General features: G+C 41.5%; 1 protein-coding gene across 1 annotated transcript in view; it reads right to left on the bottom strand.

Moving 5' to 3' along the window:
• The window catches only part of TOP1 (DNA topoisomerase I), a 268,572-nt gene that overhangs the window by 109,004 nt on the left and 136,448 nt on the right, over positions 1 to 23,120 (bottom strand). The window contains exon 13 of the mRNA XM_053714593.1: positions 3,789 to 3,933. Within this exon, the coding sequence (XP_053570568.1) occupies positions 3,789 to 3,933 (145 nt within the window). The remainder of the gene's footprint in view (positions 1 to 3,788; positions 3,934 to 23,120) is intronic.

A 23,120-nucleotide genomic window follows, 5' to 3' on the forward strand; every position in this document is an offset into this window, starting at 1 on the left:
TCCATTGCTTACAAAAATAATTTACTGCACATACCTAGTTTGCAGCGGGGCCCTGCATGCTATTCCCCTTTTCTGAAGTTACCTCACTCCTCAGAATGTGCGAGAACAGCCAGTGGATCTTGGTTACGTCTGCTAAGATCATAGAAAACGCAGGCAGATTCTTCTTCTAATGCTGCCTGAGAAACAAACAGCACACTCCGGTGCCATTTAAAATAAACTTTTGATTGAAGAAATAAACTAAGTTTAAAAACACCACAGACCTCTCACAACGACCTATCTTTAGTTAGGTTGCAAGAGAATGACTGGGTATGACATGTGAGGGGAGGAGCTATATAGCAGCTCTGCTTGGGTGATCCTCTTGCAACTTCCTGTTGGGGAAGAGATATAATCCCATAAGTAATGGATGACCCGTGGACTGACTACACTTAAGAGAAATAACAGCTACATTTCACCACTTTTCTCTTACTACCTCCATGCTTGTTGAGAGTTGCAAGAGAATGACTGGATATGGCAGTTAGGGGAGGAGCTATATAGACAGCTCTGCTGTGGGTGTCCTCTTGCAACTTCCTGTTGGGAATGAGAATATCCCACAAGTGATGGATGATCCGTGGACTGGATACACCTTACAAGAGAAATAAATAACCTGTATGTTCCACATCAGCCTATGAGCCAAACGTCTTGCACACAAAGTAGTCAAAATCATATAAACATGAATTAACATCCCACAGTTCAATAATCCCAATCAGGGGATATTAATCCTTGATTCCATACAGATAAAAAGAGTCCCACTGTGACCCTGTCTATCGTTAACATATGTATAAATATGAAACAACATTACCGGAATCTATGCCATGGAACAGAAACATGTTTGACAGATTGTAGCAGCACTTCTGACATTGACTTGAGTGAAGAAAAGCAGGCAGTGAAACTAGTCAACACTGATTGCTTAGGAGCAGTTAATATGAGTCTGGATGGTCTCGCAGAAAGACTCTCCCTGCATCTCCAGACTAACTTTCATCAATGCACTCACTGAGAGGCTGACCAGACTACTTAAAACTTCAGTCCCATCTCGAAGGGTACTACCCTCCATAAGTAACTACTCTGAAATCTGACACTTCTCTGCCAATCTCCTTTGATGAAAGGCAAAGAATGACTAGGGGATGAGGGAAGTGGGGGAGGTATTTAAGCCTTTGGATGGAGTGTCTGCCTCCTCCTGGTGGCCAGGTTCAGTATTCCCACAAGTAATGAATGCAGCAGTGGACTCTCCCCTGTATTAAGGAAAACAACAACATCTCTGTATGAAATTTTGCTAGTTGAAAAGTTGATGCCTGAACCAAGATGACGTCTGGATAAGGGGCCACAGCAATTCCCTGGGATCTGATCACTGCCAATAGGACTCCCAGAACCCTTGTGAATATTTTGGAAGCTGTGGCAAAAACAAACTTAAGGGCAATAAACTGGAAATGCATGCCCAGAAAAGGCAAAACTTAGAAACTGGAAATGATCCCTGTGAATGGGAACATGTAAATATGTGTCCTTCAGGTCTATGGTAGTCATGAAAAACTAGACAGGAGGAATCTGCTCCAAGGAGGGCAAGACTTGAAACCTATTCTGTAACTCTGTGATACTATGTCAACAGCCCATGGACCTCGCATATCCAAGCCTGCCGAAAAACAGAAAGCCTGCACCCCACTCGGATCGAGGCAGACCCTTCATGCTGAATTAGAGTCAGCGGAAGGCTTTTAGATTTGTTTTCCCTTGTTCCAGGGCTGGCTGGATATCCAAGTGGACCTTGATTGGTCTGGAAGAGGAGGACTTCAGTCAGTCACTTAAAGTTGCAAAAGGAACGACAATTAGAAGTCTGTCAACCCCTAGGTCTATTCTTCTTGTCCTGAGGTAAGAAAGATCCCTTTCCACCCGTAAACTCAGAAATGATTTCCGCTAGACCAGGTCCAAACAGAGTTAATCCTTATAAGGTAAAGCCAAAAGCTTGCCAAGATTTTAACCACAGAGCTCTGCGGGCTAGCACAGTGAAACATTTTAACTCCCAGTCTAATCACCTGAACACTTCTGAAAAATAAAAGTGCAGACGTGTACACTTTGCTAAAAAAAAAAAAAAAAAAAAAAAAAAGGCGGTGACCAATATCGGCAGCCTGCAGATCCTCCCTCACAATCTATGAAAGATCCCTTGATAATGGATGCTGAGCACATCTCTCTATCATAATGGCTAAAATGTACCCGCCCACAATGGCGGAAACAAAACTGCGCACCGAGCAACAAACAGGGTCCTCAAAGCAAGTTCGACCAGGTACAGCCCAGTATGCAAAAAGGGCATGGTAATATAAATGGGCTCTATATAAAGCCATTTCACTCCTTTTAGAGCCAGTCACCACACACTATGAAACCTGGGTCCGTTTAGAAATACCTGGTCATGGAAGCGGCAAATCCCTGATTATATAACTGCTCAGCCACAATGTATCTTAGAGATCAGTAAATCTCACACTGATAAAAATCTTTATTTTATTTCAAACAGTGTCAAAAATCTGTCCACAATAACAGGTGGCCCTCGATTTACACCGGTTCAATTTGCGCAGTTTCAAAATGACAACCTTTTTTTCAGTCATGTGACTGCTATTGAAAAGCATTGCATTGATTAAAATAGCCAGTAGGTGGAGCTGTCCACTTGTGTTGCAGCAAAGATATGCAAAGCCAAGCACACAAACAGGCTGAAATAAGTCTAGCTAGACATGAGCTATCGAGCAGCTTTCATAAGAACAAGATCTTCCTGTCTATAAATCAGTCCAGATTGGAATGCATTGAAAGAACTGTTTGCAGAAAGATTCAAGTGAAGTCTGTGTTGTGTGATTATTTTATAAGGTTTACAATGCCGTTTAGCAAATGTTTTTGTTCATTTAACTTAGTTTAATAATATATTCTGTGTTGTGTGATTATTTGATACTGTTTATAATGCTCTTTAGCATCTAAAGTCAATTTCAAAGCTTGAAAAATAAATGTATTAGGTGTTACTTATGACAATTTTGAGAGGGGTTTGGAACCTAACTACCTCACTTCCCATTGACTTACATTATAAACTGGGTTTCAATTTACAACCATTGCTTCTGGAACCTAAACCCGGCGTAAACTGAGGGCTAGCTGTACTAAGAAGGATTACTATGTCCCAGCAAGGAGCCATATGAGGATTAACCTGTTAAGTGCTGCTGTCCTTCAATACCTAGAAGGCAAAGGCACTTACCTTAGATCCAGCTGCAGGACAGATGCTGCTCCTTAGGTGTGTCAGGTTCTTCACTCCTTGTCATGGGCCTGTAGGAAAAGAGCAGAGTAACAAACTCTGGCTTTCTACAAAAAAGGGTAGCAAAGTGTTAAAAGTAAAGCAAAGACAACTTTACCGTCTTAACTGCTAAAAGCCACCACTACTCTTACTAAAGAGATTGACATTGACACAGCTAGACACCAATCCTTGCTTGCAGGGAAGAGTACCCATAAAAGGATTAAATATCTTTAGATACCAACTTCGCACATCCTCCATTAACAGAGGCAAAGAGAATGACTGGGGATTATGGGTAAATTAAGTTACACTTAATAGCTTTGCTGGGGTGCTCTTTGCCACCTCCTGCTGGCCAGGAGTTGAATATCCCACTAGTAATTTGAATGACGTTGTGAACTCCATGTCATAGGAAATAAATACAAATTTAAGTTGTTCAGCACTCCCACTCAAACTGAAAGTTGATTCTAGACATTTAGTTACTAAATGAAAACTTTCTGGTTACCTTTATACGGGAACTTGGGTTCAGCATGATGTATTTAATGGAACCTTGAATATTTTCAGTCCAGGAAACTAGCCAAGTAACCTTGTTGTCATGTCGTACCTCCTTCCATTTATGACCAGGGGGAGCGACGGGGATTTTGGAGTCTCTGAAAAAAGTGAAATATTGAAATAAATTTGAAAAAGTTTTTATTTTATTTTTTTTGGGGGGGGGCAGGAGACATCACAACAGGCACCCCTGCTTCAGGTCGTTGGCATTTAATAAGAAATGTATGCTTACCTGATAAGTTAAATTTCCTTAGCAGTGAGGGTCCACAAAATCATTCATAACCTATGGGAAATACTTCACCTGGCCACCAGGAGAAAGCAAAGACACTGCAAACAGAACATTCTCCTACCCTATCAGTAGTTCAAGCTGAGAAGGAAAAGTAAAGAGATAAGAGGGGTATAGAGGTGCTAAGACAGCCGCCACTACACAAAATCAGGGTGTGTTCGTGGACCCTCACTGCCAAGAAGGAAAAAACAGAATTTATGTTTACCTGATAAATTACTTTCTCCAACGGTGTGTCCGGTCCACGGCGTCATCCTTACTTGTGGGATATTCTCTTCCCCAACAGGAAATGGCAAAGAGCCCAGCAAAGCTGGTCACATGATCCCTCCTAGGCTCCGCCTTCCCCAGTCATTCGACCGACGTAAAGGAGGAATATTTGCATAGGAGAAACCATATGATACCGTGGTGACTGTAGTTAAAGAAAATAAATTATCAGACCTGATTAAAAAACCAGGGCGGGCCGTGGACCGGACACACCGTTGGAGAAAGTAATTTATCAGGTAAAAATAAATTCTGTTTTCTCCAACATAGGTGTGTCCGGTCCACGGCGTCATCCTTACTTGTGGGAACCAATACCAAAGCTTTAGGACACGGATGAAGGGAGGGAGCAAATCAGGTCACCTAGATGGAAGGCACCACGGCTTGCAAAACCTTTCTCCCAAAAATAGCCTCAGAAGAAGCAAAAGTATCAAACTTGTAAAATTTAGTAAAAGTGTGCAGTGAAGACCAAGTCGCTGCCCTACATATCTGATCAACAGAAGCCTCGTTCTTGAAGGCCCATGTGGAAGCCACAGCCCTAGTGGAATGAGCTGTGATTCTTTCAGGAGGCTGCCGTCCGGCAGTCTCGTAAGCCAATCTGATGATGCTTTTAATCCAAAAAGAGAGAGAGGTAGAAGTTGCTTTTTGACCTCTCCTTTTACCAGAATAAACAACAAACAAGGAAGATGTTTGTCTAAAATCCTTTGTAGCATCTAAATAGAATTTTAGAGCACGAACAACATCCAAATTGTGCAACAAACGTTCCTTCTTTGAAACTGGATTCGGACACAAAGAAGGCACGACTATCTCCTGGTTAATGTTTTTGTTAGAAACAACTTTCGGAAGAAAACCAGGTTTAGTACGTAAAACCACCTTATCTGCATGGAACACCAGATAAGGAGGAGAACACTGCAGAGCAGATAATTCTGAAACTCTTCTAGCAGAAGAAATTGCAACCAAAAACAAAACTTTCCAAGATAATAACTTAATATCAACGGAATGTAAGGGTTCAAACGGAACCCCCTGAAGAACTGAAAGAACTAAATTGAGACTCCAAGGAGGAGTCAAAGGTTTGTAAACAGGCTTGATTCTAACCAGAGCCTGAACAAAGGCTTGAACATCTGGCACAGCTGCCAGTTTTTTGTGAAGTAACACAGACAAGGCAGAAATCTGTCCCTTCAAGGAACTAGCAGATAATCCTTTCTCCAAACCTTCTTGAAGGAAGGATAGAATCTTAGGAATTTTTACCTTGTCCCAAGGGAATCCTTTAGATTCACACCAACAGATATATTTTTTCCATATTTTGTGGTAAATTTTTCTAGTTACAGGCTTTCTGGCCTGAACAAGAGTATCAATGACAGAATCTGAGAACCCTCGCTTTGATAAGATCAAGCGTTCAATCTCCAAGCAGTCAGTTGGAGTGAGACCAGATTCGGATGTTCGAACGGACCTTGAACAAGAAGGTCTCGTCTCAAAGGTAGCTTCCATGGTGGAGCCGATGACATATTCACCAGGTCTGCATACCAAGTCCTGCGTGGCCACGCAGGAGCTATCAAGATCACCGATGCTCTCTCCTGATTGATCCTGGCTACCAGCCTGGGGATGAGAGGAAACGGCGGGAATACATAAGCTAGTTTGAAGGTCCAAGGTGCTACTAGTGCATCTACTAGAGTCGCCTTGGGATCCCTGGATCTGGACCCGTAGCAAGGAACCTTGAAGTTCTGACGAGAGGCCATCAGATCCATGTCTGGAATGCCCCACAATTGAGAGATTTGGGCAAAGATTTCCGGATGGAGTTCCCACTCCCCCGGATGAAATGTCTGACGACTCAGAAAATCCGCTTCCCAATTTTCCACTCCTGGGATGTGGATTGCAGACAAGTGGCAGGAGTGAGTCTCCGCCCATTGAATGATTTTGGTCACTTCTTCCATCGCCAAGGAACTCCTTGTTCCCCCCTGATGGTTGATGTACGCAACAGTCGTCATGTTGTCTGATTGAAACCGTATGAACTTGGCCTTTGCTAGCTGAGGCCAAGCCTTGAGAGCATTGAGTATCGCTCTCAGTTCCAGAATATTTATCGGTAGAAGAGATTCTTCCCGAGACCAAAGACCCTGAGCTTTCAGGGGTCCCCAGACCGCGCCCCAGCCCACCAGACTGGCGTCGGTCGTGACAATGACCCACTCTGGTCTGCGGAAGCTCATCCCCTGTGACAGGTTGTCCAGGGACAGCCACCAACGGAGTGAATCTCTGGTCCTCTGATTTACTTGTATCGTCGGAGACAAGTCTGTATAGTCCCCATTCCACTGACTGAGCATGCACAGTTGTAATGGTCTTAGATGAATGCGTGCAAAAGGAACTATGTCCATTGCCGCTACCATCAAACCTATTACTTCCATGCACTGCGCTATGGAAGGAAGAGGAACAGAATGAAGTATTTGACAAGAGTTCAGAAGTTTTGATTTTCTGGCCTCTGTCAGAAAAATCCTCATTTCTAAGGAGTCTATTATTGTTCCCAAGAAGGGAACCCTTGTTGACGGAGACAGAGAACTTTTTTCTGCGTTCACTTTCCACCCGTGAGATCTGAGAAAGGCCAGGACAATGTCCGTGTGAGCCTTTGCTTGAGGAAGGGACGACGCTTGAATCAGAATGTCGTCCAAGTAAGGTACTACTGCAATGCCCCTTGGTCTTAGCACCGCTAGAAGGGACCCTAGTACCTTTGTGAAAATCCTTGGAGCAGTGGCTAATCCGAACGGAAGTGCCACAAACTGGTAATGCTTGTCCAGGAATGCGAACCTTAGGAACCGATGATGTTCCTTGTGAATAGGAATATGTAGATACGCATCCTTTAAATCCACCGTGGTCATGAATTGACCTTCCTGGATGGAAGGAAGAATAGTTCGAATGGTTTCCATTTTGAACGATGGAACCTTGAGAAACTTGTTTAGGATCTTGAGATCTAAGATTGGTCTGAATGTTCCCTCTTTTTTGGGAACTATGAACAGATTGGAGTAGAACCCCATCCCTTGTTCTCCTAATGGAACAGGATGAATCACTCCCATTTTTAACAGGTCTTCTACACAATGTAAGAATGCCTGTTTTTTTATGTGGTCTGAAGACAATTGAGACCTGTGGAACCTCCCCCTTGGGGGAAGCCCCTTGAATTCCAGAAGATAACCTTGGGAGACTATTTCTAGCGCCCAAGGATCCAGAACATCTCTTGCCCAAGCCTGAGCGAAGAGAGAGAGTCTGCCCCCCACCAGATCCGGTCCCGGATCGGGGGCCAACATCTCATGCTGTCTTGGTAGCAGTGGCAGGTTTCTTGGCCTGCTTTCCTTTGTTCCAGCCTTGCATTGGTCTCCAGGCTGGCTTGGCTTGAGAAGTATTACCCTCTTGCTTAGAGGACGTAGCACTTGGGGCTGGTCCGTTTCTGCGAAAGGGACAAAAATTAGGTTTATTTTTGGCCTTGAAAGACCTATCCTGAGGAAGGGCGCGGCCCTTGCCCCCAGTGATATCAGAGATAATCTCTTTCAAGTCAGGGCCAAACAGCGTTTTCCCCTTGAAAGGAATGTTAAGCAATTTGTTCTTGGAAGACGCATCCGCTGACCAAGATTTTAACCAAAGCGCTCTGCGCGCCACAATAGCAAAACCAGAATTTTTCGCCGCTAACCTAGCCAATTGCAAAGTGGCGTCTAGGGTGAAAGAATTAGCCAATTTGAGAGCACGAATTCTGTCCATAATCTCCTCATAAGAAGAAGAATTATTATTGATCGCCTTTTCTAGTTCATCGAACCAGAAACACGCGGCTGTAGTGACAGGAACAATGCATGAAATTGGTTGTAGAAGGTAACCTTGCTGAACAAACATCTTTTTAAGCAAACCTTCTAATTTTTTATCCATAGGATCTTTGAAAGCACAACTATCTTCTATGGGTATAGTGGTGCGTTTGTTTAGAGTAGAAACCGCCCCCTCGACCTTGGGGACTGTCTGCCATAAGTCCTTTCTGGGGTCGACCATAGGAAACAATTTTTTTAAATATGGGGGGAGGGACGAAAGGTATACCGGGCCTTTCCCATTCTTTATTTACAATGTCCGCCACCCGCTTGGGTATAGGAAAAGCTTCGGGGGGCCCCGGGACCTCTAGGAACTTGTCCATTTTACATAGTTTCTCTGGAATGACCAAATTCTCACAATCATCCAGAGTGGATAACACCTCCTTAAGCAGAGCGCGGAGATGTTCCAATTTAAATTTAAATGTAATCACATCAGGTTCAGCTTGTTGAGAAATTTTCCCTGAATCTGAAATTTCTCCCTCAGACAAAACCTGCCTGGCCCCCTCAGACTGGTGTAGGGGCCCTTCAGAAACAATATCATCAGCGTCCTCATGCTCTTCAGTATTTTCTAAAACAGAGCAGTCGCGCTTTCACTGATAAGTGGGCATTTTGGCTAAAATGTTTTTGATAGAATTATCCATTACAGCCGTTTATTGTTGCATAGTAAGGAGTATTGGCGCGCTAGATGTACTAGGGGCCTCCTGTGTGGGCAAGACTGGTGTAGACGAAGGAGGGGGTGATGCAGTACCATGCTTACTCCCCTCACTTGAGGAATCATCTTGGGCATCATTTTCTCTAAATTTTGTGTCACATAAATCACATCTATTTAAATGAGAAGGAACCTTGGCTTCCCCACATTCAGAACACAGTCTATCTGGTAGTTTAGACATGTTAAACAGGCAAAAACTTGATAACAAAGTACAAAAAACGTTTTAAAATAAACCGTTACTGTCACTTTAAATTTTAAACTGAACACACTTTATTACTGCAATTGCAAAAAAGTATGAAGGAATTGTTCAAAATTCACCAAAATTTCACCACAGTGTCTTAAAGCCTTAAAAGTATTGCACACCAAATTTGGAAGCTTTAACCCTTAAAATAACGGAACCGGAGCCATTTTTATATTTAACCCCTTTACAGTCCCTGGTATCTGCTTTGCTGAGACCCAACCAAGCCCAAAGGGGAATACGATACCAAATGACGCCTTCAGAAAGTCTTTTCTATGTATCAGAGCTCCTCACACATGCATCTGCATGTCATGCTTCTCAAAAACAAGTGCGCAATACAGGCGCGAAAATGAGACTCTGCCTATGATTAGGGAAAGCCCCTAGAGAATAAGGTGTCCAATACAGTGCCTGCCGGTTATTTTACATAATTTCCAAGATTAAAATAATTCCTCAAGGCTATGGAGTATAAAATATAAATCGATTTAGCCCAGAAAATGTCTACAGTCTTAGAAAGCCCTTGTGAAGCCCTTTTTTTCTTTCTGTAATAAAAATGGCTTACCGGATCCCATAGGGAAAATGACAGCTTCCAGCATTACATCGTCTTGTTAGAATGTGTCATACCTCAAGCAGCAAAAGTCTGCTCACTGTTCCCCCAACTGAAGTTAATTCCTCTCAACAGTCCTGTGTTGAACAGCCATCGATTTTAGTAACGGTTGCTAAAATCATTTTCCTCTTACAAACAGAAATCTTCATCTCTTTTCTGTTTCAGAGTAAATAGTACATACCAGCACTATTTTAAAATAACAAACTCTTGATTGAATAATAAAAACTACAGTTAAACACTAATAAACTCTAAGCCATCTCCGTGGAGATGTTGCCTGTACAACGGCAAAGAGAATGACTGGGGAAGGCGGAGCCTAGGAGGGATCATGTGACCAGCTTTGCTGGGCTCTTTGCCATTTCCTGTTGGGGAAGAGAATATCCCACAAGTAAGGATGACGCCGTGGACCGGACACACCTATGTTGGAGAAACATAATTTATGTAAGAACTATTACATACTATTACATATTGGCAAGAGTCCATGAGCTAGTGACGTATGGGATATACATTCCTAACAGGAGGGGCAAAGTTTCCCAAACCTCAAAATGCCTATAAATACAGCCCCCACCCCACCCACAATTCATTTTAACGAATAGCCAAGAAGTGGGGTGATAAGAAAGGAGCGAAAGCATCAACAAGGAATTTGAATAATTGTGCTTTCTACAAAAAAAAATCATAACCACCACAAAAAGGGTGGGCCTCATGGACTCTTGCCAATATGAAAGAAATTAATTTATCAGGTAAGTTTTTACATAAATTGTTTTCTTTCATGTAATTGGCAAGAGTCCATGAGCTAGTGACTTATGGGATAGCAAATACCCAAGATGTGGAACTCCACGCAAGAGTTACTAGAGAGGGAGGGATAAAAATAAAGACAGCCAATTCCGCTGAAAAATGAATCCACAACCCAAATCAAAAGTTTTAATCTTTATAATGAAAAAATCTGAAATTATAAGCAGAAGAATCAAACTGAAACAGCTGCCTGAAGTACTTTTCTACCAAAAACTGCTTCTGAAGAAAAGAAAACATCAAAATGGTAGAATTTAGTAAAAGTATGCAAAGAAGACCAAGTCGCTGCTTTGCAAATCTGATCAACAGAAGCTTCATTCTTAAAAGTCCAGGAATGAAAATGGACCTAGTAGAATGAGCCGTAATCCTCTGAGGCGGGGATTTACCCGACTCCAAATAAGCATGACGAATCAAAAGCTTTAACCAAGATGCCAAAGAAATGGCAGAAGCCTTCTGACCTTTCCTAGCACCAGAAAATATAACTAATAAATAGACTAGAAGTCTTTCTGAAATGTTTAGTAGCCTCAACATAATATTTCAAAGCTCTTACCACATCCAAAGAATGTAAAGATCTCTCCAGAGAAATCTTAGGATTAGGACACAAGGAAGGGACAACAATCTCTCTACTAATGTTGGAATTCACAACTTTAGGTAAAAATTTAAATGAAGTCCGCAAAACCGCCTTATCCTGATGAAATATCAGAAAAGGAGACTCACAAGAAAGAGCAGATAATTCAGAAACTCTTCTAGCTGAAGAGATGGCCAAAAGGAACAATACTTTCCAGGAAAGTAATTTAATGTCCAAAGAAAGCATAGGCTCAAACGGAGGAGCCTGTAAAGCCCTCAAAACCAAATTAAGACTCCAAGGAGGAGAAATTGGCTTAATGACAGGCTTGATACAAACCAAAGCCTGAACAAAACAATGAATATCAGGAAGATTAGCAATTTTTCTGTGAAACTGAAAAGAGCAGAGATTCGTCCTTTCAAGGAACTTGCAGACAAACCCTTATCCAAACCATCCTGAAGAAACTGTAAAATCCTAGGAATTCTAAAAAAGATTGCCAAGAGAATTTATGAGAAGAACACCATGAAATGTAAGTCTTCCAAACTCGGTAATAAATCTTTCTAGACACAGATTTGCGAGCCCGCAACGTAGTATTTATCACCGAGTCAGAGAAACCTCTATGACTAAGCATTCAATCTCCATACCTTCAAATTTAATGATTTGAGATCCTGATGGAAAAAAAGGACATTGAGATAGGTCTGGCCTTAACGGAAGTGGCCAAGGTTGGCAACTGGACATCCGAACAAGATCCGCATACCAAAACCTGTGTGGCCATGCTGGAGCCACCAGCAGTACAAATGAACGCTCCATCATGATTTTGGAAATCACTCTTGGAAGAAGAACTAGAGGCGGAAAGAGATAAGCAGGTTGATAATTCCAAGGAAGTGACAACGCATCCACTGCTTCCGCCTGAGGATCCCTGGACAGGTATCTGGGAAGTTTCCTGTTTAAATGAGAAGCCATCAGATCTATTTCTGGAAGCCCCCACATCTGAACAATCTGAAGAAACACATCTGGATGAAGAGACCATTCTCCCGGATGTAAAGTCTGGCGACTGAGATCATCCACTTCCCAATTGTCTATACCTGGGAGATGGACCGCAGAGATTAGACAGGAACTGGATTCCGCCCATGCAAGTATCCAAGATACTTCTTTCATAGCTAGAGGACTGTGAGTCCCACCTTGATTGACATACGCCACGGTTGTGACATTGTCTGTCTGAAAACAAACTATTCTTTCTTCAGAAGAGGCCAAAACTGAAGAGCTCTGAGAATCGCACGGAGTTCCAAAATATTGATTGGTAATCTCGCCTCTTGAGATTTCCAAACCCCCTGCGCTGTCAGAGATCCCCAGACAGCTCCCCAACCTGAAAGACTTGCATCAGTTGAAATCACAGTCCAGGTTGGACGAACAAAAGAGGCCCCCTGGACTAAACAATGGTGATCTAACCACCAAGTCAGAGAAAGTCGAATATTGTGATTTAAGGATATTGGGGGATCGCGTCCGATGCTGCAGTCATGAGGCCTAAAACCTCCATGAACATAGCTACTGAAGGGAATGATTAAAACTGAAGGTTCCGACAAGCTGAAACCAATTTCAGACGTCTTTGGTCTGTTAAAGACAAAGTCATGCATACTGAATCTATATGGAATCCTAAAAAGGTTACCCTTGTCTGAGGAATCAAGGAACTTTTTGGTAAATTGACCCTCCAACCATGTTCTTGTAGAAACAACACTAGTTGATTCGTGTGAGATTCTGCAGAATGTAAAGAATGAGCAAGTACCAAGATATTGTCCAAATAAGGAAACCCTGCAATACCCGCTCTCTGATTACAGAGAGTAGGGCACCAAGAACCTTCGAAAAGATCCTTGGAGCTGTTGCTAGGCCAAAAGGAAGAGCAACAAATTGGTAATGCTTGTCTAGAAAAGAGAATCTCAGGAACTGATAGTGATCTGGATGAATCGGAATATGAAGATATACATCCTGTAAATCTATTGTGGACATAATGCCCTTGCTGAACAAAAAGCAGAATAGTCCTTATAGTCACCATTTTGAATGTTGGTATTCTTACATAACGATTCAAAATCTTTAGATCCAGAACTGGTCTGAAGCAATCCTCTCTCTTTGGAACAATGAACAGAATTGAATAAAACCCCAGACCCCGTTCCGGAAAGGAACTCCAGGTCTGAAACACACTTCAGGAAAGCCTGAGCCTTCACTGAGTTCATTGGAATGCGTGAGAGAAAGAAACTTCTTACAGGCGGTCTTACCTTGAAACCTATTCTGTACCCTTGAGAAACAATGTTCTGGATCCAATGATTTTTGATTGAATTGATCCAAACATCTTTGAAAAACCTAAGTCTGCCCCATACCAGCTGCGCTGGAATGAGGGCCGCACCTCCATGCGGACTTGAGGGCTGCTTTTGGTTTTCTAAAAGGCTTGGATTTATTCCAGACTGGAGAAGGCTTCCAATTGGAAACCGTTCCTTTAGGGGAAGGGCCAGATTTCTGTTCCTTATTCAGACGAAAGGAACAAAAACGGTTAGAAGCCCTAAATTTACCCTTAGACTTTTTATTCTGAGGCAAAAAAGCTCCCTTCACCCCAGTAACCGTTGAAATAGAATCCAACTGAGAACCAAATCATTTATTACCTTCGACTTAGAAGTCATATCTGCATTCCAAGTTTTAAGCCATAAAGCTCTTCTAGCTAAAATAGCTAAAGACATATACCTGACATCAATTCTAACGATATCAAAAATGAAATTATTAGCATGTTGAATAAGCATAACAATGCTATACACATTAGGATCTGGTACTTGTTGCGCTAAAGTTTCCAACCAAAAAGTTGAAGCCGCAGCAACATCAGCCAAAGAAATAGCAGGCCTAAGAAGATGACCTGCACATAAATAAGCCTTCCTTAGATAAGATTCAAGTTTCCTATCTAAAGGATCTTTAAAAGAAGTACTATCTGCGGTAGGAATAGTAGTACGCTTTGCAAGAGTAGAGATAGCCCCATCAACTTTGGGGATCTTTTCCCAAAACTCCAATCTATCAGATGGCAAAGGGTACAGTTTTTTTAAACCTTAAAGAAGGAGTAAATGAAGTACCCAGACTATTCCATTCCCTAGAAATTACATCTGAAATAGCACCAGGAACTGAAAAAACCTCTGGAATAACTACATGAGGTTTAAAAACCGAATACAAACGTTTACTAGTTTTAATATCAAGAGGACTAGTCTCCTCCATATCTAATGCAATCAACACCTCTTTTAATAAAGAACGAATATACTCCATTTGAAATAAATATGAAGTTTTGTCAGTGTCAATATCTGAGGCAGAATCTTCTGAACCAGATAGATCCTCAGAGATAGATAAATCAGAATGCTGTCGGTCATTTAAAAATTCATCGAAATTATGAGAAGTTTTAAGAGACCTTTTACGTTTATTAGAAGGTGGTATAACAGCCAAGGCCTTCTGAATAGAATTAGAAACAAATTCTCTCACATTAACAGGAATATCCTGAACATTAGATGTTGAAGGAACAACAACAGGTAATGGATTACTACTAATGGAAATATTATCTGCTTAAGAAAGTTTATCATGACAACTAACAAACTACAGCCGGAGGAACAGTTACCACAAGTTTACAACAAATGCACTTAGCTTTGGTAGAACCGACATCAGGCAGCAGAATTCCAGTAGTAGATTTTGAAACAGGGTCAGCATGGGACATCTTGCAATATGTAATAGAAAAAACATATAAAGCAAAATTATCAATTTCCTTATATGACAGATTCAGGAATGGGAAAAAATGCAAACAAAATAAGCCTCTGGAAACCAGAAGCAAAAAGAAATGATGACTTAAATAATGTCAAAATCTGGCTCCAAGTATGCCGCCCAAACTGACAAATATTTTTTTGCGCCAAAAAAGTCTGCAACAAACACGAGCGTCATAGATGACGCAACTACGTGCAAACTCTCGCCGCCAACTAAAACGCCGGAAATGACGACATAACGTCAAACGTAATTGTCGAGCCAAAAAAGTTGCAATAAATTATAGCATTTAGCGCTCCCGCGAGCCTAACAGCCCGCAATTTAGAAAGAAAGTCAATAGAAAAAAATTTCAGGTAAAAGATTTTTTTTTTATTTTAATATATGCATTTCCCAAGAATGAAACTGACAGCCTGTAAGAAGGAAATAAACTGATTAACCTGAATCATGGCAAATATAAGTATAAAACATATATTTAGAACTTTACATATAAAGTGCCAAACCATAGCTGAGAGTGTCATAAATAAAAGGAAACGTACTTACCAAAAGACACTCATCTACATAAAGTAGATAGCCAAACCAATACTGAAACGAGAATCAGTAGAGGTAATGGTATGTAAGTATATCGTCGATCTGAAAAGGGAGGTAGGAGAAGAATCTCTACGACCGATAACAGAGAACCTAAGAAATAGATCCTCGATAGGATGATCATTGTATTCAAAAGGAAACCATAGCTGAGAGTGTCATAAATAAAAGGAAGCGTACTTACCAAAAGACACTCATCTACATAAAGTAGATAGCCAAACCAATACTGAAACGAGAATCAGTAGAGGTAATGGTATGTAAGTATATTGTCGATCTGAAAAGGGAGGTAGGAGAAGAATCTCTACGACCGATAACAGAGAACCCAAGAAATAGATCCCCGATAGGATGATCATTGTATTCAAAAGGTAATACTCCCTTCACATCTCTGTCATTCACTGCACTCAGAGGAACCGGGCTTCAGCATGCTGAAAAGCGCATATCAACGTAGAAATCTAGCACAAACTTACTTCACCATCTCCATAGGAGGCAAAGTTTGTAAAACTGAATTGTGGGTGTGGTGGGGGGTGTATTTATAGGCATTTTGAGGTTTGGGAAACTTTGCCCCTCCTGGTAGGAATGTATATCCCATACGTCACTAGCTCATGGACTCTTGCCAATTACATGGAACAAAATTTATGCTTACCCGATAAATCACCAGGAAATTATCTCATGGCATGGAGAGTCCACACTTCCATTCAATTACTGTTGGGAATTCAGCTCCTGGCCACCAGGAGGAGGCAAAACACCCCAGCAAAGCTTAAAGGATTACTTTCCATTATAATTTTTAAGCTAAACAACTAACATATTAAAGTTAATAAACATTAATTAAAACCTACTGACCTATATTTTCTCCAAAACAAAGTTTCATAACGTTCTAAAAGTTATATCTTTTATTCGCCGATGATGTCACGTTATCCTGCCCACTATTTTCAGCACTGAGTGTTCAAAATACTTAAACCAATAACTTTGCGTTTAAAGCGCCATTTTGAAACCTAGGTATTGTAAACGGATTGGTACAGAGCAAAGGATACCCACAGAGTGGGTTTGGAAAACAATTAAATTTGCAGACAAGATTTCTGATATACGGTAGAGATATGTTAATGAAATGCTATTGATAAAAAGCGTATTTGGGGTAGTTAGTTAGTAACAGGCATAGAAAATATTTACTTACAGTGGCCCTTTAAGTATTTTTTGCTAACCTCTTTATGGGCTCATTTGAGGATATATATATCTATAACTCGGTACATGGGGCAAACCTGTCTTCTATGGCAGATATATTGATGATCTGTTTTTTTGGAAAGGTGATACTATATCTGTAGAATCTTTTGTTGCATCTCTTAATTCCAATAATATGGGTTTGACTTTTTCAAGTAATATTGAAGAGTGATCCATTTTTTTTGAATCTTTGTTTGGCATTCTCATCGGACAATAGAATTATTACAACTACTCACTTCAAAACTGTAGATTGTAAAAGCTATCTTAATTATAAAAGTAATCACCATAATGTCTGGAAAAATAATATACCATATGGCCAATTTAAACAAATACGTAGAAATTGTAGTCTTATGAATGACTTCGAACAGCAAAGTATTACTCTCAAAAATCTTTTTATTGAAAAAAGGATATCCTGCGCATATTATCAACAATGTATATGAGCGCGCTAGAAATGACGATAGGAAATCTTATTTTGGACCAAGAACTAAGCAAAATTTATATCAAGACTACCAAGCTAACTCTACTTTCATCACTAAATATAACATAAATCACCTGAGAATTAAGAACATCTTTAAGAAACACTGGGGCATTCTATGTAAAGATCCAATCCTAGGTAAATTATTAACATCTGAACCTCAATGTGTATTCAAGAGGGCACCTACCTTGAAAAACCAATTGGCACCCAGTAAGCTTGTTTTTATATGCTTTTATGCTGTATTAAACCCTTTTGAATCCGTTTAATTGCTGCTGTACTCCTGATCATTTGTTGCACTGTGTTTGATGTCCATATGTACTTGTGACCTAAGTGCTGCTGCTAAACTAGCAGAGACTGCTATCCACCTAATAGCTGTGTAAGAGCAAAGAAGTCCTTTGGAAACTGCACCGCTCCTGATTCTCTTGTTGCCGGGACAACAAAGACCATCTGTTCAAGGTGCCTGGTGAGTCTGCCGAGCGACTCTTTGGACTCGGCCTGCTTGGATTGCACATCAGTGCTTACTACCAAGTGAATGCGATACCTGCTGCTACGTATACATCTCTTCAATTTTTATACTCATTGATCTGCACTATGTGGCGCCCTCTGTCTTCTCTATTATAGAAAGCTTAAGTATTCCTACCACTTCCCATAATCTCCAGTCATTCAGGAGAAAAAAAAAAAAAAAAAAAAAAGAAGTGTAATACAAGGGGTATATAGAGGTGCCTGAAGATAATAGAAATAAAATTAAAACCCTTAAAAATTATAAAAAGGGCGGGTGGTAGACTCTCCATACCAGGAAATAAATTTATCAGGTAAGCATACATTTTGTTTGGCATGGAGAGTCCATGATTCTATTCATTTTATGTTGGGAAACCAATACCCAAGCCAGAGAGGACACAGAATGGATAGGGAGGGAGAATAAAAGGCAGGCAGACCTAAACTGAAGGCACCACCACTAGAAGTACCTTTCTCCCAAACGAAAACTCAGCTGAGGCAAAAACAACAACAATTTTAAAAAGTAAATTTATGCTTACCTGATAAATTGATTTCTTCTATGATCCGACGAGTACATGGATTCATCCTTTACTTGTGGGATATTATCCTCCTGCTAACAGGAAGTGGCAACAAGCACCACAGCAGAGCTGTCTATATAGCTCCTCCCTTGACTCCACCCCCCAGTCATTCGACCGAAGGTATAGGAAGAAAAAGGATTAACTAAACAGGTGCAGAGGTGAGTTTTAAATAAAAAAATATAATCTGTCTTAAAATTACAGGGCGGGCCGTGGACTCTAAAGAAAAGTAAAATTTATGCTTACCTGATAAATTGATTTCTTCTGATACGATAAGATACGACGAGTCCACAAATTCATCCTTTACTTTTGGGATACAATACCAAAGCTACAGGACACGGATGAAAGGGAGGGACAAGACAAATGCCTAAACAGAAGGCACCACTGCTTGAAGAACTTTTCTCTCAAAAATAGCCTCCGAAGAAGCAAAAGTATCAAATTTGTAAAATTTGGAAAAGGTATGAAGGGAAGACCAAGTCGCAGCCTTACAAATCTGTTCAACAGAAGCATTGTTTTTAAAAGCCCGTGTGGAAGTCACTGCTCTAGTGGAATGAGCTGTAATTCTTTCAGGAGGCTGCTGTCCAGCAGTCTCGTATGCCAAACGGATGATGCTTTTCAGCCAAAAAGAAAGAGGTAGCCGTAGCTTTTTGGACCTCTACGTCTTCCAGAATAGACAAACAGAGAAGATGTTTGACGGAAATCTTTGGTCGCTTGCAAGTAAAAAACTTCAAACACGAACCACGTCCAATTTGTGTAACAGACACTCCTTAGAAGAAGGGTTAGGACACAGAAGGAACAACAATTTCCTGATTAATATTCATATTAGTAATAACCTTAGGAAGGAATCCAGGTTTGGTACGCAAAACCACCTTATCAGAATGGAAAACAAGATAAGGCGAGTCGCATTGCAATGCAGATAGTTCAGAAACTCTTCGAGCCGAAGAGATAGCAACTAAAAACATAACTTTCCAAGATAGAAGCTTAATATCTATGGAATGCATAGGTTCAAACGGAACCCCTTGAAGAACTTTAAGAACTAAATTCAAACTCCATGGCGGAGCAATAGGTTTAAACACAGGCTTGATGCTAACCAAAGCCTGACAAAACGACTGAACGCCTGGAACATCAGCCAGACGCTTGTGCAGAAAAATTGATAAAGCAGATATCTGTCCCTTTAAGGAACTAGCTGATAACCCCTTCTCCAATCTTCCTTGAACAAAATCCTAGGAATCCTGATCTTACTCCAGGAGTAGCCTTTGGATTCGCACCAATAAAGATATTTATGCCATATCTTATGGTAAATTTTCCTAGTGACAGGTTTTCGAGCCAGAATCAAGGTATCTATGACTGACTCAGAGAATCCCCGCTTAAATAAGATCAAGCGTACAATCTCCAGGCAGTCAGCCGCAGAGAAACTAGATTTGGATGCTGGAACGGACCTTGAATGAGAAGGTCCAGTCTCAGTGGCAGTTTCCACGGTGGCAGAGATGACATTTCCACCAGGTCTGCATACCAAGTCCTGCGTGGCCACGCAGGTGCTATCAAAATTACCGAAGCCCTCTCCCGTTTGATTCTGGCAATCAGGAAGGAGAGGAAAAGGAGGAAACACATAAGCCAGGTTGAACGACCAAGGTACTGCTAGAGCATCTATCAGTACTGCTTGGGGAACCCTCGATCTGGACCCGTAACAAGGAAGTTTGGCATTCTGACGAGATGCCATCAGATCCAATTCTGGTGTGCCCCATTGATGAATCAATTGTGCAAACACCTCCGGATGGAGTTCCCACTTCGCCGGATTAAGTCTGTCGACTTAGAAAATCCGCTTCCCAGTTCTCCACTCCTGGGATATAGATTGCTGATAGATGGCAAAAGTGAGTCTCTGCCCATTGAATTATTTTGGAAACCTCTATCATCGCTAGAGAACTCTTTGTTCCCCCTTGATTGATATATGCTACAGTCGTGATATTGTCCGACTGGAATCTTATGAATCTGGCCGAAGCCAGCTGAGGCCACGCCAGAAGCGCGTTGAATATTGCTCTCAGTTCTAGTATATTTATCGGGAGGAGAGCCTCCTCCTGAGTCCACAAACCCTGTGTTTTCCGTCGTCACTATGACCCATGCTGGCCTGCGGAAACACATTCCCTGGGACAGATGATCCTGTGACAACCACCAAAGAAGAGTCTCTGGTCTCTTGATCCAGATTTATCTGAGGAGATAAATTTGCATAATCCCCATTCCACTGTCTGAGCATGCATAGTTGCAGTGGTCTGAGAAGCAAGCGAGCAAACGGAACTATGTCCATTGCCGCTACCATTAGTCCAATTACCTCCATTCACTGAGCCACGGACGGCCGAGGAATGGAATGAAGTGCTCGGCAGGTGGTTAAGATCTTTGATTTTCTGACCTCTGTCAGAAAAATTTTCATGCCTACAGAGTCTATCAGAGTTCCCAGGAATGGAACTCTTGTGAGAGGGACAAGTGAACTCTTTTACGTTCACCTTCCACCAGTGAGATCTTAGAAAAGCCAACACTAAATCCGTGTGAGATTTGGCTAGTTGGTAAGTTGACGCCTGAATCAAGATATCGTCCAGATAGGGCGCCACTGCTATGCCCCGCGGCCTTAGAACCGCCAGAAGGGACCCTAGCAGATTTGTGAAAATTCTGGGAGCTGTGGCCAACCTGAAAGGAAGAACCGCAAACTGGTAATGCTTGTCCAGGAAGGCGAACCTGAGGAACTGGTGATGATCTTTGTGGATAGGAATGTGAAGATACACATCCTTCAAATCCATGGTGGTCATATATTGACCCTCCTGGATCATTGGTAAAATTGTCCGAATGGTCTCCATCTTGAAGGATGGGACACTGAGAAATTTGTTTAGGATCTTGAGATTTAAAAGTAGGAGGGGGAGAGAACGGAATGCCTGGTCTATCCCATTCCTTAGAAACAATGTCCGAAATCCTCTTAGGGACCGGAAAAACATTAGTGTAAGTAGGAACCTCTAGATATCTGTCCATTTTACACAATTTATCTGGTAGAATTTACAATAGGGTCACAATCATCCAGAGTCGCTAAAACCTCCTTGAGTAAGTAGTGGAGGTGTTCAAGCTTAAACTTAAAAGCCGTCATATCTGAGTCTGTTTGAGGGAACATCTTTCCTGAATCAGACAGCAATTCTCCTACCCCCAATTCAGAACACTGTGAGGGTACATCGGAGATGGCTAATAAAGCGTCAGAAGGCTCAGCATTTACCCTCATACCGGACATACTGCGCTTCCCCTGCAAACCAGGCAGTTTAGATAATACCTCTGTGAGGGTAGTAGACATAACTGCGGCCATATCTCGCAGGGTGAAAGAATTGGATGCACTAGAAGTACTTGGCGTCGCTTGTGCGGGCGTAAACAGTTGTGACACTTGGGGAGAAGTAGATGGCATAACCGGATTCTATTCTGACTGAGAATCATCCTGAGACATACTTTTATCAACTAATATATGTGCTTTGCAATGTAAGGCACTTTCAGTACATGGACACATTTTAAGTGGGGGTTCCACAATGGCTTCTAAACACATGGAACATTGGCTTTCCTCAATGTCAGACATGTTAAACAGGCTAGTAATGACCACAAACAGGCTTGAAAACACTTTATTTAGTGAAAAAATAACAAACTGAAAAACGGTAGTGTGCCTTTAAGAGGAAAAAAAAAAAAAAAAAATACAATTTTTCCAAAAAACTGCTTGAAAACAATAAAATTATCCCAATTTTATGATAGAAGCATCCCAACTTTGCAGCTAAGTTTGCCCTACAAGGAAAGGAATACTTAACCCTTACCAGAAAAAACGGAAAATTATAAACACGTTTATTTCAAGAAAAAGCAACCCCGGCACAGCCCTGCTGTGGCACCTACCTGCCCTCAGGGGTCTGTAAAACCGGGTTAAATAAACCTTCGATTTGACCCAATACTGCTCACAAAGGCCCAACAGAGTTGGAGCTTGCCTGAGAAAAACAACAGCGCAACTGAGGCGTGAAAATAGGCCCCGCCCATCTCACTCGATGTCTCACAGCCTAAATTAACCGCGCCAGAGCGGTCTAAAACCTAGCCATCGGGGTTCATATACCCATGAATGAAGCCATGTGTACCCTCTTCAATAAGCATAAAAACGTCTCTCATAAAAAACGTTATCTGCACTCCCAGTCATGCCCACAAACATTCTAACACGAGTGTCAACCATTTTTATTTCATAGCCCATATGTACAAGCTCAGTAATACCCCTCTGTATACTTTAGGATTACTGCTTACCCTCTCCCTCATAAGGGATACTGTCAGTCAATTCTGAAATAACAGTCTCTCCAGAAAGAAAAATGACTGAACATACCTCACTGCTTATAGCATGAAAAACGTTCCTCACAATGAAGTTTCTTAAGTACTCCTCAGCCATTCTGTGGGAACTGCTCTGGATCTTAGTAACAATTGCTAAGATCATCAGCCTCCAGGCAGAAGTCTTCATCCATCTGCTGCCTGAGGGAAAATAGTGCACAACGGTACCATTTAAAATAAAAAAAACCTCTTGCTTGAAGAAAATAAAAAAACAGAATTTATGTTTACCTGATAAATTACTTTCTCCAACGGTGTGTCCGGTCCACGGCGTCATCCTTACTTGTGGGATATTCTCTTCCCCAACAGGAAATGGCAAAGAGCCCAGCAAAGCTGGTCACATGATCCCTCCTAGGCTCCGCCTTCCCCAGTCATTCGACCGACGTAAAGGAGGAATATTTGCATAGGAGAAATCATATGATACCGTGGTGACTGTAGTTAAAGAAAATAAATCATCAGACCTGATTAAAAAACCAGGGCGGGCCGTGGACCGGACACACCGTTGGAGAAAGTAATTTATCAGGTAAA

This window comes from Bombina bombina, chromosome 1, assembly GCF_027579735.1.
Source record: "Bombina bombina isolate aBomBom1 chromosome 1, aBomBom1.pri, whole genome shotgun sequence".
In the NCBI taxonomy this organism is placed as follows: Eukaryota; Metazoa; Chordata; class Amphibia; order Anura; family Bombinatoridae; genus Bombina; species Bombina bombina.